The following is a 15,255-nucleotide window of genomic DNA, read 5'->3' as shown; positions in this document are numbered from 1 at the left end:
CTCCTTTTCCATTATTAATTCTGTGGGAGAAGAACTATGCTACAATATCTGACTCTTCATACTGAGGATGGGCAGAACCTGAACGGACTGTGCATCCCTGGTATCTGGTAGATAGGGGCGTTGCCTGTAGGGAATTTAGAAATTCTGTTTTTTGTTCACTGGCTGTGCAATACATATAAGGCTGAAGTGCCTATTACATAATACTGAACCTCTTAATCTTCCTTCACAATAACTAATTTAATTCTAAATAATAACAATACATTAATTTTTAGTTAAAAATGCCAAAGTCCTTGGTGAAACTTGTCTGTTTCATTATTAAACAGTATTGCAATAAAAATTTGTTATAAGTCTTAAACTAGTTTCTCAAGTTTGAATGTGATTTTAAAAAAAACATTCATAAGAATATTTATTCAGTTATGTTACATGGTAGAATAAGAGAATATTTCGATGAAGCATACAAAAAAGTACACATAGCATGAATTCATTCAGAAAATAAAAATATTCATAGACTTTACTAATTACAAAATTAGCCTTCTTATATGCAAGTTAAAATTATTTGTTTCACTGTATTAATATGATCTACAGTGTGTGTCAACTGTCTTTAATGTGCATGCTTCTGATTAAGGGAAGTTAATTAAAAACTATGTATCATTTGTCAGTTGCATTACAGCCTTCTAATTTACAATTCACACTGAATGATTCATTTTCAACATGTAATAGATTTAATTTTTTCCTGGTTCATATTTTACAAATAAATGTTCACTACTTTAGAATATTAAAGAAAAAGGAAAATATGAGAAAAACTAGCAATGATAAAATATTAAATAAATCAAATAATAATATAAATAAGTAAATGTACTTTACTGAGTAAAAAATATAAATAATATAATTGTACATATTTTTTTTTAACAATTAGATTTGATTGGTTTAATATAAATTATCAATTTATCTTTGTTTGGCCCTAATCTTTTAATAAATTTCAATTTATTCAAATAATATAAAATTTTATTTGAAATAATTTCAAAATATTTGCTTGTTAATTCCATCATGCATACTAATGTTTTAAGATATGTCATTTAGTAAAACACTCTAGTATCACTGTTGAGCAATATTTTTTCTTATAATATGTAATAGAAAAATAATATTTTTTGTTTATTGATTTTAGACAGAGAAAGCAAAATTGTTTGTGTTGTATTTCAGCGGATGAATGTCAGAAAATTACTACACTAAATGTGGATGTGTTTTTGGAACTATATTAAGGAAAAAGTGAATGACGACAGATTTTGTTTCCAAATTTAGATCGAGAAATAATTAAGCGTGTTTATTTCTCTACTGATATGATTTAATTGTCTCAACTTCACATTCAAACTGTTATTTCATTTAATCTTCATCTTCTTTTTTCACATTAATATAAACTGAAAATTATTCTTATACAGGGAAAAGTGGAAGGTGTTCTTTTTCTTCCTAAATCAATCTATGTAGAAAGATCAATTAAAGAAATATCTTTACAAGTTCTACAGAACCTAAGAAAAACCTTTGAGTATTGATAAAATTGTAAACTGTATCTCTTTCAACCTATTGATTCTATAACACACATCCAGAAGCAGAATATAATACTAGAAATTAATAAGGGCGAATTAAGAATAAAATTCCACTGACTGAAGCCATTTTTAATAAATTGGTTATTGAAGATTATTAGTTAAACAATATTCAGTACAGTTTTACTGCATATTGTTGCCATTTATCAGTAAGTAGTTAATTATCATAATGAACACTTAGAATTTTTAAGAAACTATTAGCATAAATAAAGTATTAGAATAATTCCAAATTTGTACTTGTAACACAATAAAGTACAACTATAGTACAGAAACTAAGTACATCTTGCATGACATAAAAGAGTAAAATTTGTTCAATCTGTGGCAGTAAAACATGGTTACTACTCTTTACTGAGTGTATTAACTCCAATTATGTAAAAAACCATCATTACTCATAGGGTATTTCTGCAACTTACAGGTGTTACTTCTGTTTATTTAATAATCGCTTTATGTTATTTAAACCATTTCTAAAATATTAATAAAAACATTATGCTATTTCACTGGAGAGCCATTAGGTTTGAGTTTTGTATAATTTTATGAAATATTTTCTCAAATTTGCACCACTAACTGATTAGTCATAATTAGTTTGTAATTCATGAAAATTTATTAATTTTTTGTATGCATTTGTTGAAATAATGTATTAACCGGTAATTTACACATTTCATTCTGAAAAGGAAATGAATTGGTTACTACTTACATATCTTTGCTTATTATACTTAGTGAGGTACATTCATTAAGCTTAAACTTGCACCTGAACTTTGTATTCTCACAAATACTTTGTATTTGTGAGAATCAAATTGGCCTTTGCAGTGATATTTGATAAAAAATGTGAAAGGTAAACAATCTGACAATATTAATAAAAAAACATAAATTAGAAATGCTAAATTTGTAGAATATGGTTTCTGAAGAACCTTTTTAGATTTCTATTGATTTTTCTATCAGTCATGCTGTTTGTTTATACAGTAAGAAATCTATTCAGTAATAGTTTCAGTGCTGCGGTGTAAATTTATTATTTATTCTACTGATTTATTTGTGTTGGAACAGATACAAATTGATGTCAGATTATAATAACTTTTGAGCTGCATCATCTAAAGTGTAGTCATTTTTAGATGACTTATAAAAGAGTACAATTTTAATTTTATAGTTGATTTTAAGGTCACAACCAGAGGGTTGAAGTTGATTGACCTCTTCGAGTAGTGAAGTGGTCCCCTCTCTGTTTACAGATCAAAGAAAACACACATATTTTAATGCTGTCAGTGCCTTGGTATTGTTTATTAGTTATCCTTTTTTTTTATCCTCTGGTATTACTTTAGAGGATGAGATGAAATGGTAATTTTGGGTGCTTGAAAATGCCATGCCTGACTGAGATTCGAAACTGGGACCTCTGAATGTAAGGCTGAAACATTATCACGGAGGCAGATAACATACTAAATAATATACTTGCCTTGTTAATTCATTATCAAAGGTCAGACCTGCCTAAATTTTCTGAATGAGTTAAGCTTCTTCAGTTTTCTGGGAGAATTATGGATAAAAATACAGTTCATTTATTGACTAAAACATTATTCTATTGCATTTAGTGACTTATTTTATGCTTTAAGTTTTTATTAATTTAATTGTTTATTAGGTTTGTTGAGTTCATCTATAATTTTTCATTGAAGTATATATCATATTACTGTATAATAATTAATTGAAGTATCTAATAAACATGTTCTGAAAAATGCTGGAATACTACATAAAATCGCACAATTTTTTAAAAGGACAAAATCATTGCTAGCAGAAACAATAATATTTTATAATTGCAAAAATAATTTTATTAAAGAAAAGTTAACTATTAGAAATGAGACTAGGAACATGCATGATCATGGTTGTTTTAACACTTCAATGACCATACCACTTATAAAACATCTATTTTTTAATAATAATAGCAGTAAAGATGATTTAATGCTGATGATGATGATTTATGATTAAATGATAGGATAGTATTTTTCCTATTGTATTGTAAATTAATACAACAGGCAACAACTTAAAGGCCATAGTAAACTGTATTTAATTATGCACAAACACACATAAGGAAGTACATTATAACTAGTTCAAGGTTTCCTATGAAGAAAACTCCTTATATCTCCGCTGTCACTTGCAGAGTCTCTGTTCCAACTTGTTTGATAGGTTCAGTATGGCAACTAATAAAGGTTACATATACATACTCATCATATTTTTACAGGTAATTCTGTTTTATAAATATATCTTCACAGAAGAGTATAAGAAATAAGTACATGGGTTTTTTTTATATTAATGACTATATATATTTTTTTTTTGGAAAATGTAGAATTACAGAGTTTATATTTATAATATATAAGGCAAAAATTCAAAATAAAACAGCTTACAAAAATAATTTTTAATAATAATTTTTTATTTTATATATATGCAATGTTTATATTACTTAGATCATTTTAAATTTAAAAAAATTATACATTACAAATATGTGTTAATATAAACATATAAATTTATTTAATTTATATTTATTCAAATTTTTAAATATAAATTAATATCCATAAGACAGTAAAATGACTGATTACATCATTCACCCGTACAGCAAGATTTCGCTATATTCTTGTAACAATTAGTCTCAAAACAAAAAATTATTAAAATGCAATTCAAAGATTCACTTACACTCCTCTGAACAATTAATGATATTTAGAATTCTCATGGCCCAGGTTAATCAGCTAGGCCTCGATATGGCATGTACTGTTTTATAAATGCATAAAAATATATGTAAGTTACCATTCATTTACATTAAGATGCAGAAAAATTAAAAAAAAATTATAATCTTTAGGTCTTTTTTAGAAAAATGTACTCGTTAACTGTTAATTTCCAAAAGCTAGTTTTTAATTAAAATAGGGCCATAATCCTAAGAAATGAATATGTGATATCTTATTTATCACAGGGGATGGAGTAATTTAATAGACATTAGGTTAAATTTAATAACTTAAACACCACTTGCTCTGGCCTCTGTGGTGCGAGTGGTAGCGTCTTACCTTTCATCTGGAGGTCCTGTTTGAATCCTGGTCAGTCATAGCATTATCACATGCTACAAGATGCCATTTCATCTCATCCTCTGAAGCAATACCTAATGGTGGTCCTTAAGACTAAAAAAAAAGGTTAAGTTTAATAAGAATTATTGAAGTGATTTTTAGAATATTTTTATTGTGGTTGAAACTAAAGAAGCAGGACTCTAATGCCACTTGCTACAACATAGACGAATAATTTCTCTAATTGTGAATGCAATACTTAGTTTGGTGATTTAAGTACTGGATAATGCGGTTGCATGCTACTTGCTATCTGATAAACAGGTAGAAAAAGAAAAATTATTGTTTCATTAAAAAGAACTTCTCGTTATTTATCAATAATACCCAAACTTAACAGTATACACCAAGTTAACTTTATGTTAAAAAAATATTAATTTTCTTTCCTTGGAATTTTATAAACCTAAATGTTATCTAAGATTAAGATATTTATAAGTTAGAAGAGAGTAATAAATTAGTTTCAATGCAGACATTTATTTAACTTGAGAAAAAGTATTATTAAAAAATTAGTGTTAAATTTATTTAAATTTTGTGGTAAAATACCCAAACAAAGATTTTTTTAAAGTATATCTCATAACAAGATAGTTAAATCATTTATAACTTAGAAAAGCATAAAAACATTATAGCTTAATATTTTTCAGGGCACCAATCTTTTTTAAACAATACGTTGATTAATTATTATTCCTCATTGTTAGTGAGAAATAGGTCATAAAATGTTCTGTTAGACCCTTTTAAAGAGTCAGACAAACCATAACACATATTATCAAGTAAATTATATTTAAATTTAAAAAATATATATTTATAAGAATGTAGATAGATGTAATAGGAGGCAGTTTAGAAAAAAATAAAAGTATTGTTTGAGCTAGGGTACTATTGTTAATTAGTAATGGGTAATTACTTCTGTTAAAACATGATTAAAACTGATACCAATGTGTCATTAACACCATTTTTATAAAATTTGGTATACCAATAATTACTATTTTTTTTTTTTAAAGTCGCAACCTACACAACAGAAAGAATGTAAACACAAGACAGCGAAGAATTCTTAATTACTTGAAAATTGGTCTACAGGAGTCTCTTATTATAATCTTAATTCTTTTCTGAACAAAAGATATTCTTGTAGATTTAGTGGAACTTTTTTCAAAAAGTGATTCCATATGTAATATAGGACACTGATATAACACTGATATAATGTATTGCTTTAAAAAGCACTGCTCTAAACTAAAAAGCAATGTTTTTAGTCAGTCAAACCTTTTTTATTATGAAAAAGGCTTGACTTACTTTATTTCCCAGAACTTCTGTATGATTTTAAATTATTGAGTAAGGATTTAATTTATTTTAATTAAAAAGAATTTGGTACTTCTCTTTAACAGTTCTTATTAGAATGAAAATGTATGGATGGCTGAAGTTTTTACTTTTTCTGAGAATAAATCATTAGAATAAACCCTCCAATTCATATAATTTATATTTTGTAATTCCCTCAACAGTAATTAATTACTTAATGTTGTCAAGAAAATCAGCAGTAATATAATTATTCTTGAATTTTTAATCTAATTAAGTAAATCATGAAAAATAACAAACCTGATCTGGAGCCTGGTGGAAAGTCATTTTCCACTATATTTTATTGACTACTATTGAATTTTTTCACTAATATACACTGCTTTCTTTTAAAAATAAGAATTCAGTAAATTATTGGCATAATTTTTAAAATCATACATACTGTATTTAGTTTCATTAAATGGAAATCATGGTTTAAACTGTCAAGGTCTACAGAATGTTGACTGTGAACTGTGGTTCATCAATGGCCTATAAATCTTTTCTTTATAAAGCTGTTGTACTTTTGATTTTTAGAAGCTAATTTGATCATCTCTCAGGAAATTATTGTCATTAAGAAATTTTACTATTTTGTTGAAAAACTATTTTTCCCCAAAAAATATTTATATACAGTGAGACCTGCAGCTGGTTGGCAATTATCAAAATTCAATATACTGTCATTTATTTTAGAAACATGAATAATTTGTAATATTTTCAGAGAGCAGTGAAAATGGTGCTGTCATTCGTATTTTCCCACTAATTTGATTAAAATAAAATTAAAACTTTGTCTTTTAACAGAAACATATTACACTGTCAATGCAATTTTAAATAATAATAAAAAAACCCCTGAATTTTCTGCGTTTGTTCAAATTATTCATAATTACATGCTCAAATAATTTTCATTAACATCTTCTGAATTGTGAATTATTTATAGTTATTTTTTATTTTTAGTATCTTCATGTATTGCATTTATTTTAACATTATTTTATGCGCTTAACTTTATGTAATTAAAGTGGACTTTAAATACAGCTAATTTTTATTTTAGTATTAATTGTTTAGTATCTGATTCTGCTCTGATCAGGTTTTACCATATCTTTTCTTGATCCATCCAGGCAAATGCTGGAGCAGTTCATTTTTTTATTCTTGGTGTAGCATATCTCCCATTTCTGCCGTGACCAAAATACATTACGAATACTATTATGAACCAATCAAAACAAAATTTATTTAATCTCTTCTTTAACTAGTTTGAATTCAGATATTGTTTAAGAAATCATCTGGTATTTGGCTCTCATCTGGTATCTGGTCGCTTAGACTTTTACCAAGTTTGAAATGAATGAAATAAAATAAAATATATATGGAATTTAATATATTAAATTAAACATCATAGGGATCTTAAAGAAGTGTAAATAATAAATCATATTAATGAAGTAACTAATTTTCTTTCATGTAGAAAATACTCTCATATTACTTGTTTTTTTTTTTTTATAAAAAAATGTGGTATCCCCATGAATATGTAATGCCAAACATACTATTGCATATTTAACATAAACAAATTAGTGAAGTTAAAAAAAAATCTGTTGTTTTCTGTAGACTGTGTGTTAATTCCTTGTTTTTCTTAATAAAGAAAACAAATAATAACAAAAAAAGTCAATTGTCATTATATAATTTTCTTAAACTGTACAGAAGAATGCAAATTCCTTTCTGTACAATAAATCTAATGTAAAAAATTATTTTGTCTTATTGATTTATGAATTTCAAATTTAAATAATAAACTGAAGAAAGATATCGAATTCAGATCTTAAGTAATTATGAACTGAAAGTATTTAATTTTAATGTTAATGATAATTATGATAAAAAATACAAAACACCTTTAGTTTGTTGTAGAGGTGTGATTACAGTTTAATTGATAATGCTTAAACTTAAACATTCATTATCAAAACATTGGTTATCAGTTTTATTGAACATTAGTTTTCTTACAATGTTTATAAAACTTGAAAAATTGGAAGCCTATCCATAAAATTAGATTATAACACTGGTAAACATAAAATTTGGAACTGAAAGGGAGTAAGTGTTCTTTATAGTATTTTATATGGTGAATCTGAATATGTATTCTGAAACAATCCATCACGTAATGTTCTTAAATTACAACCCCTTAAATTTATTTGTTCCATCATTCGTGGAACAAACAATACAAATAAGTTAGTACGTCTTGATGTTTGCTTATTCACATCTGATTTATATTGTAATACATGCTGTAGACCTACATTAGATACATAACAGTTGAATGACGTCATTTCATGTTAAAACAGACATGTATAGACATGTCGGTGAGTCAAGTAATGAATAATTGAATGTGATGAGATTTTTTTCACATACACACACAATGATTACACACATACATTCACATTTCACATATCACACAGTGATTTTATCATACACATATTATAAGGATGGTTTCATAAGTGATGCCACAAATTTAATGAAAGATCTTTATGACAGAAAAACTTTTGGTATTATTTTCTTGACCACCAATTTTTCTTAAGTTGTGTGTGTGTGTAAGCGTGTGCGCATGTGTGGGTATGTTTTGCGCTGTATTTTATTGCACTCCATGGTGAAAAGATTTTATGAAATATTTTAAGTAATTAAGAATTTATAAATTAAAACTTAATTATTTTTATAATTAAGTAAGTATTTCTGTAATATTTCACTTTACTTTCATTCATTAAAACATTCTGAATTTTACAATGAATAAAAATTGGGCTTGTAAAAATTCTCCAAATATTTTTTGTTATGTTTGTGGAGAATTCACCTCGAAAAGTCAATGAAAATCAGTATCGAATCCGTAAAAACTGCTTACAAACATTATTTTGACTGTCCCTTGGGAGACCAAGATAAATCCTGGGCTCCAGGAGCATCCATCAAGTGCTATGTTAAACTATCCCAATGGTTAGCCAGCCTCCATGGTGCGAGTGGTAGCGTCTCGGCCTTTCATCCAGAGGTCTCGGGTTTAAATCCTGGTGAGGCATGGCATTTTCACACACTACATATCATTCTTCTCATCCTCTGAAGCAATACCTAACGGAGGTCCCGGTTTTAAAAAAAAGAAGAAAAAGTGGTTAAAAGGAAAAAGAGGACATTTGCCTTCTAGCATACCTATGATTTAGTAACAGCCTACTAACCATTATGATAACTACTATTTTTGCTTAACAAATGTTACTGGTTTCAATTAAAACAATAAAAGTGGTACTGCATACCCAAATATTCATTCAGCTGCGAGACCAGTACTTCATGGTATTGATTTACCGATTCTGATTGCTCCAACTTCTTGGGAAGAGATTTCTGATTCCCTGGAAGGATCAATCACATTTTCCGTTAGCCTCTGGAACCACCATAAGGTATTACTTCAAAGGTTGAATGAGGATGATATGTATGAATGTAAATGAAGTTTAGTCTTGTACAGTCTCAGGTCGACCACTTTTGAGAAGTGTGGTTAAATGAAACCCAACCACCAAAGAACACTGGTATCCACAATCTAGAATTCAAATCCGTAAAAAGGTAGTTACTTTTATAAAAGGCAGTTAAAGGCAGTTCTTTACTAGGATTTGAACCTTAGAACTCTCGACTTCGAAATCAGCTGATTTGCATTGACAAGTTAACCACTGGACCAGGCCAGTGGAAAGAAGGATCAACCGATGAATCCTCAACTTCCAATAGATATTAATTACATTCCAGAAGAATCAAATACTGAACCTCACCTCATCACACAACAGAAGTGAGTGAACTAATTCATGACTTGTATTTATCGAAACAACATGCAGAACTCCTAGGTTCATGTCTTAAAAAATGTAATTTATTAAACAAAGATACTAAAATTTCAGTATATAGAAATCGAAACAAAAATTTTCTGAAATACTTTAGAAGAGATGGTTTAATTTGTTCCTGCCATTGTGTTAGGGGGCTAATATCTGAACTGGACATACTTTGAATATGTTATTCATGATTGGCGTTTATTTATAGGCTCATCAAAAAGAAGCTTAAAGGCATAACTCGAATAAGTTTTCTTCTATACTGGTAGCACATGCTATAGGAATGAAGGTATGTTAAAAATGTTAAAAGTTATTAAGTATGATGAACACTCATGGTGAATCATTGCTGACCTGAAAGTGATAGGGCTTCTCCTTAGTGTCCAGAGTGCCTTTACAAAATATAGTTTCTTGTATTTGTGGGATATTAGTCAGCTTACAGGTAAACATTATGCAGTTAAAGACTGGCCAAAAAGAAATCAGTTTACCCCAGGAAAGGAAAATGTTGTCAATATTTTCCTTGTCAAAACAGATTGTATTATTTTTACCACCTCTACACATAAAACTAGGCCTGATGAAGAATTTTATAAAAAAATTAGATAAAGATGGAAATGGGTTTAAATATTTAGTTGAGGTTTTTCCACTGTTAAGTGAAGCCAGATTAAAAGAGGGAATACTCATATTCATTGGGCCACAAATAAGAAAATTAATTTGTGAAAATATATTTGACAGCAGACTGAATCCTAAAGAACTAGCAGCATGGAAGTCATTCAAAGATATTGTTCCTGTTTTCTTGAAAACAAAAAAATCTGAAGACCATGATCAGTTTATAAATGAACTCTTAGTGAACTACAAAAATTTAGGCTGGAGAATGTCACTGAAAATTCATTTTTACATTCTCATTTGTAATTCTCTTTAAACTTGGGTGACATCAACAACGAACAAAGAGAAAGGTTCCACCAAGATATATTGCAGATGGAACAAGGTTATGAAGGCAGAAGGAATGAATCTATGATGAGTGACTATTTCTGGATGATTAAAAGAGAAGACTTCACTGAACACAAAAGGAAAATAAGACAAAAGAAATTAAGATAAACGCAAATATCTACAAAATAAAGGTAGGAATTTTAATTGCAGTTATTATTATTATTTTTGTATTCTATTATTTAAGAAGTTTGTCAATAATTTAAAGGGTCATAACTAAAACTCTAAGGGTGATGAAGATAAACTGATTTCATTTTAAGATTCAGCATAAAAAATACATTCTAATTCACCTACTTTTATCATTGTTTCAAATTATTTTTTTTTTTTTGTTGATCTGTGTAATCATTGATATTTATTTATAATTAATTTAATGTAACTATGATTTTTTAAATAAAGATACTATTTTTTAATTTATTATTTTTCAGAGTACATCACTCACCAACTCATTATGCTTATTCAAATTTATACCTCTGATGCAACCAGTTCGAAATCAACCATTAAGACAACTTTCATTTTTTCATAACATAATATATAGAAAAGCAGATTTTTTATCAAGATTTTTACAAAATGAAAATGCTCGTTTATTAAATGGAATGGCCCAAAGACCAGATCAGATTGGTACACCACAACAACCACCAATACAGTCAACTCCAGCACCAGCTCCTGCCCCAACACCTGCTCCTGCTTCTACTCCAGTACCAGCTCTAACACCAACTCCAGCTCCTGCTCCATCACCAGCTCCAGCTCCTGCTCCAACACCAGAACCAGCTCCAGCTCCTGCTCCAACACCAGAACCAGCTCCAGCTCCTGCTCCAACACCAGAACCAGCTCCAGCTCCTGCTCCAACACCAGAACCAGCTCCTGCAGGGAATGGAGCTGCACCAGCTCCTGCTCCTGCTCCAGCAGGAAATGGAGCTGCACCTACTCCTGCTCCAGCAGGGAATGGAACTGCACCAGTTCCTACTCCAGCACCAGCTCCTGCTCCTGCACCAGCAGGAAATGGAGCTGCACCAAGCCCTGCACCAGCTCCTGCTCCAGCAGGAAATGGAGCTGCACCAAGCCCTGCATCTACTCCTGCTCCAGCTGGAAATGGAGCTGCACCTAGCCCTGCACCAGCTCCTGCTCCTGAACCAGCTCCTGCTCCTGCACCAGCTCCTACTCCTGAACCAGCTCCTGCTCCTGCACCAGCTCCTACTCCTGAACCAGCTCCTGCTCCTGCACCAGCTCCTACTCCTGCTCCAGCAGGAAATGGAGCTGCACCAGCTCCTGCTCCTGAACCAGCTCCTGCTCCTGCACCAGCTCCTACTCCTGCTCCATCAGGAAATGGAGCTGCACCAGCTCCTGCTCCTGCACCAGCTCCTGCTCCTGCACCAGCTCCTACTCCTGCTCCAGCAGGAAATGGAGCTGCACCAGCTCCTGCTCCTGCACCAGCTCCTGCTCCTGAACCAGCTCCTGCTCCTGCACCAGCTCCTGCTCCTGAACCAGCTCCTGCTCCTGCACCAGCTCCTGCTCCAGCAGGAAATGGAGCTGCACCAGCTCCTGCTCCTGCTCCTGAACCAGCTCCTGCTCCTGCACCAGCTCCTACTCCTGCTCCAGCAGGAAATGGAGCTGCACCAAGCCCTGCAGCAGCTCCTACTCCTGCACCAGCAGGAAATGGAGCTACACCAAGCCCTGTACCAGCTGCTCCTGCACCAGCTCCTGCTCCTGCTCCTGCACCAGCTCCTGCTCCTGCACCAGCTCCAGCATAGACAAAGGAAAGCACAAGATTTACTATTTGTTATTCTAATATATTCAATTTATTTATTTTTTTTATATTATCTGTAACATTCATTTGTAAATGGGTGAATGTAAACAATCAATTTGCTCATGTGGATATAAGAAAAAGAGAATGCTATAACTTATTTTATAGCCCTAATATTAACTTGTTTGTATTAATCCTATTAGGAGATAATTATTATGTGATTTTATACTACGTCTGATTCAGTTATTTAAGATAAATTTATCAGCACCATATTATATTAGTCTTCATTCATGATGTTGATTCAGAACAATATAAGTTAATAATTATTAAACATAAATATAGTCAATGAATTATAATTTTTTCTTATTTAATTATTATTTTGTATATTCTAGTAAGATTTTGTAATGAATAATACTTTTAAATGTAAATTATTATATAAATCAATGTTTATTTTTCACTTCAGCATTTTTTTTTTTATAATAATTATATTTTATGTTACTAAAATAATTTTGTCTGAATATAAAATTTTATCAGTAGGAGAAAATAAAAAAAAGTAAATTGTACACATATGTTTAAATATAATTAAGCTCAAAATAGCATAGGACATAAACTTGTTTCTGGTGATTAGAGGGTGTTTAAATAAGTAAAATTATCTTAATATTAAGGAATCTTTAACCTAAAATATTTTTTATACAAAATATATTTTGCTAATAGTCTAGAAATAAAAAAATTATTGTTGTAATGTTAATTAATTACTTATTTGGTTTATCAAATAAAATTAAATAAATTAAAAGTGCCTTGAATTACATAATATTATTAAAGGTGCCCTATAATTTGTGACACATACTCATAACACACAAGTACAATTGGCAAAAATAGATGTTTAGATATGCTCTTTTAAAATTGTTATGAAATATAAGTTTTATATTCATATATATATATATATATATAACTTGAAATTGTTATGAAAAGTTGTTTTATTATTATCATCTCAAAGGCTGGTTTGAATGTCAGCGTTCAATACTGCAATAATCAGTTGTGTACAATGTCTGGTACTCAGTAAGGTGCGTAGGGTTGTAGAATAAAGGTTTTCCCTCAAAAGCAGATGATGTTGCCTATTGACTATTGTAGTAGATGGACAAAAGTGAATGAAATTAATACAATGCCCCTATTTTTTGACTAATTATTATTAGGATTACTAATCATCCAAAAGTATGGTCTAAGGAGATAGATTTAAAAAGCTAATCTTTCAAAGAAATCCCCTGAAAGTCATTGATATTTTTGAGTGTAGGAGCAAAATGTGAATCAAAATAAAAAATTTTTCATTGAAATAAAATAATATAACTCACACAAACATGTGTGCACAATTCAATCCATATGTCTTTTTTTAAATATGTTCAAGCATTTTTCATATCCAAATGCAATACTTTCAACAATTTGTTTTTTAATTTTTGGGGAAGTTCCTTTTATAATCCTATATAAAATTCTTCCAAAAACATCAGTTGAAGAGTTTTTAAATGAAAAAATACTTAGTAAAAGATTATTTAATGAAATTGTTTATTGTGATCATGTCAAATATATTTAGTAATAGAAAACAAGAAAGTGCTTAAAATCACTTACAAAAAAAAAAACTTACTCAAAACATGATTAATTATCTGATCTAGTGAAACATTTTGTTGAATGGTTTTTGTTTATCAGTTTATTTCAATTACCATTTTGCACAACTCCTTTGTACTTAGTATTGGAGAGTTTTTACATTTTAGTGACATGTAATGTCATTACAGTAAGCATAAACCATTCTGTTACTCAGTATCAGATATTTATAGTTACATAGAGTGTTTAAGGGGGTTAAGGGGAAAACACTCATGCACTCACAGATCAGTGTATACTTCGCTGAAATGCATAGAATGGCAAATTAGTTCAATTTTGGGTTACACCTGTATTTTTTTAAATCTCTCTATGACAAGACTGTAACAATGTTAACACAAAGAAAAAATTGTCTCCACATTATATTAGTTTTGTAGTAAAACAAATTATTGTTAATTTCAAAAAATAATTAACTCATTTTTAAGCATGTTTAAAAAATGCTAAGTTATGCAAATCATTTTTTTTTCTTTTTTTTCAGAGAAATTGTATTTTCTTGAAAAAAAAGTGATGTGCTTGAAATCATTAATGATAGTCTTTAAGAAAAGTCACGAGAAGAAAATTAACAACTTTTTTCTTACTTTATCTGTTTTCCAGTTTTACTAAATGTAAAAGAACCAACTGATGTCATATGTTGCTATGTTTTAATTAGTCACTAACAGGCAAGGTTAACAACTATATAAACATTAAGTGGTTAAGAAACATTGTTTACAACTTATAAAATAAAGTCATTGATCTTTACTCATAAGGAACTGGTATTTTAATGAAAGCAGTTCATGAAATCTTAATACAACTGTCTAATCAAAGGGACACAGTGCTCACATGAGCAGTTCTACCTTACATAATAGTGAAGTAACCTAACACCATTTAAATTTAAAAAAATCTGTATTAAAATTGGTATCCAATCAAAAAAAGTCATTAATATGATTTTAAAAGTTTGCAAATACTAAATTGTTCACAATTGGTTGGTTAACTCATCATGTGAACTGTTAAGTAGTGAAAATAATAAAGTTTAAATAAAGACATTTAAATTATTTTATTTTTACATTCTCCCTTCTAGAAGCATAGAATAAAGTAAAATTAGTTCTTGT

General features: G+C 29.6%; 1 protein-coding gene across 2 annotated transcripts; it reads left to right on the top strand.

Annotated features, from left to right (window-relative positions):
• The first annotated feature begins 1,656 nt into the window (after positions 1-1,656).
• LOC142325314 (uncharacterized) lies at positions 1,657-13,293 on the top strand. 2 transcript variants are annotated; one of them, XM_075366901.1, is made up of 2 exons: positions 1,657-1,747; positions 11,205-13,293. In XM_075366901.1, exon 2 carries the CDS (start codon positions 11,253-11,255, stop codon positions 12,525-12,527), a length of 1,275 nt encoding a protein of 424 aa, XP_075223016.1. In that variant the 5' UTR covers positions 1,657-1,747; positions 11,205-11,252; the 3' UTR covers positions 12,528-13,293. The 2 variants fall into 2 exon arrangements, with proteins under 2 accessions (XP_075223016.1, XP_075223015.1); XM_075366900.1 differs by lacking the exon at positions 1,657-1,747 and adding an exon at positions 3,717-3,816.
• The last annotated feature ends 1,962 nt before the right edge of the window (positions 13,294-15,255 follow it).

The sequence above is a fragment of the Lycorma delicatula genome, chromosome 5 (genome assembly GCF_047948215.1).
Source record: "Lycorma delicatula isolate Av1 chromosome 5, ASM4794821v1, whole genome shotgun sequence".
Taxonomy (NCBI): Eukaryota; Metazoa; Arthropoda; class Insecta; order Hemiptera; family Fulgoridae; genus Lycorma; species Lycorma delicatula.
This window is presented reverse-complemented; position numbering and strand designations above follow the sequence as displayed.

What these genes read in the sequence shown, in the direction of transcription:
- LOC142325314 (XM_075366900.1), top strand. Translation starts at nt 3,769, where the DNA reads ATGGCAACTAATAAAGGTTACATATACATACTCATCATATTTTTACAG. An exon ending in TACTCATCATATTTTTACAG is followed by an intron (nt 3,817 to 11,204) that starts GTAATTCTGTTT and finishes ATTATTTTTCAG; the next exon opens with AGTACATCACTCACCAACTC.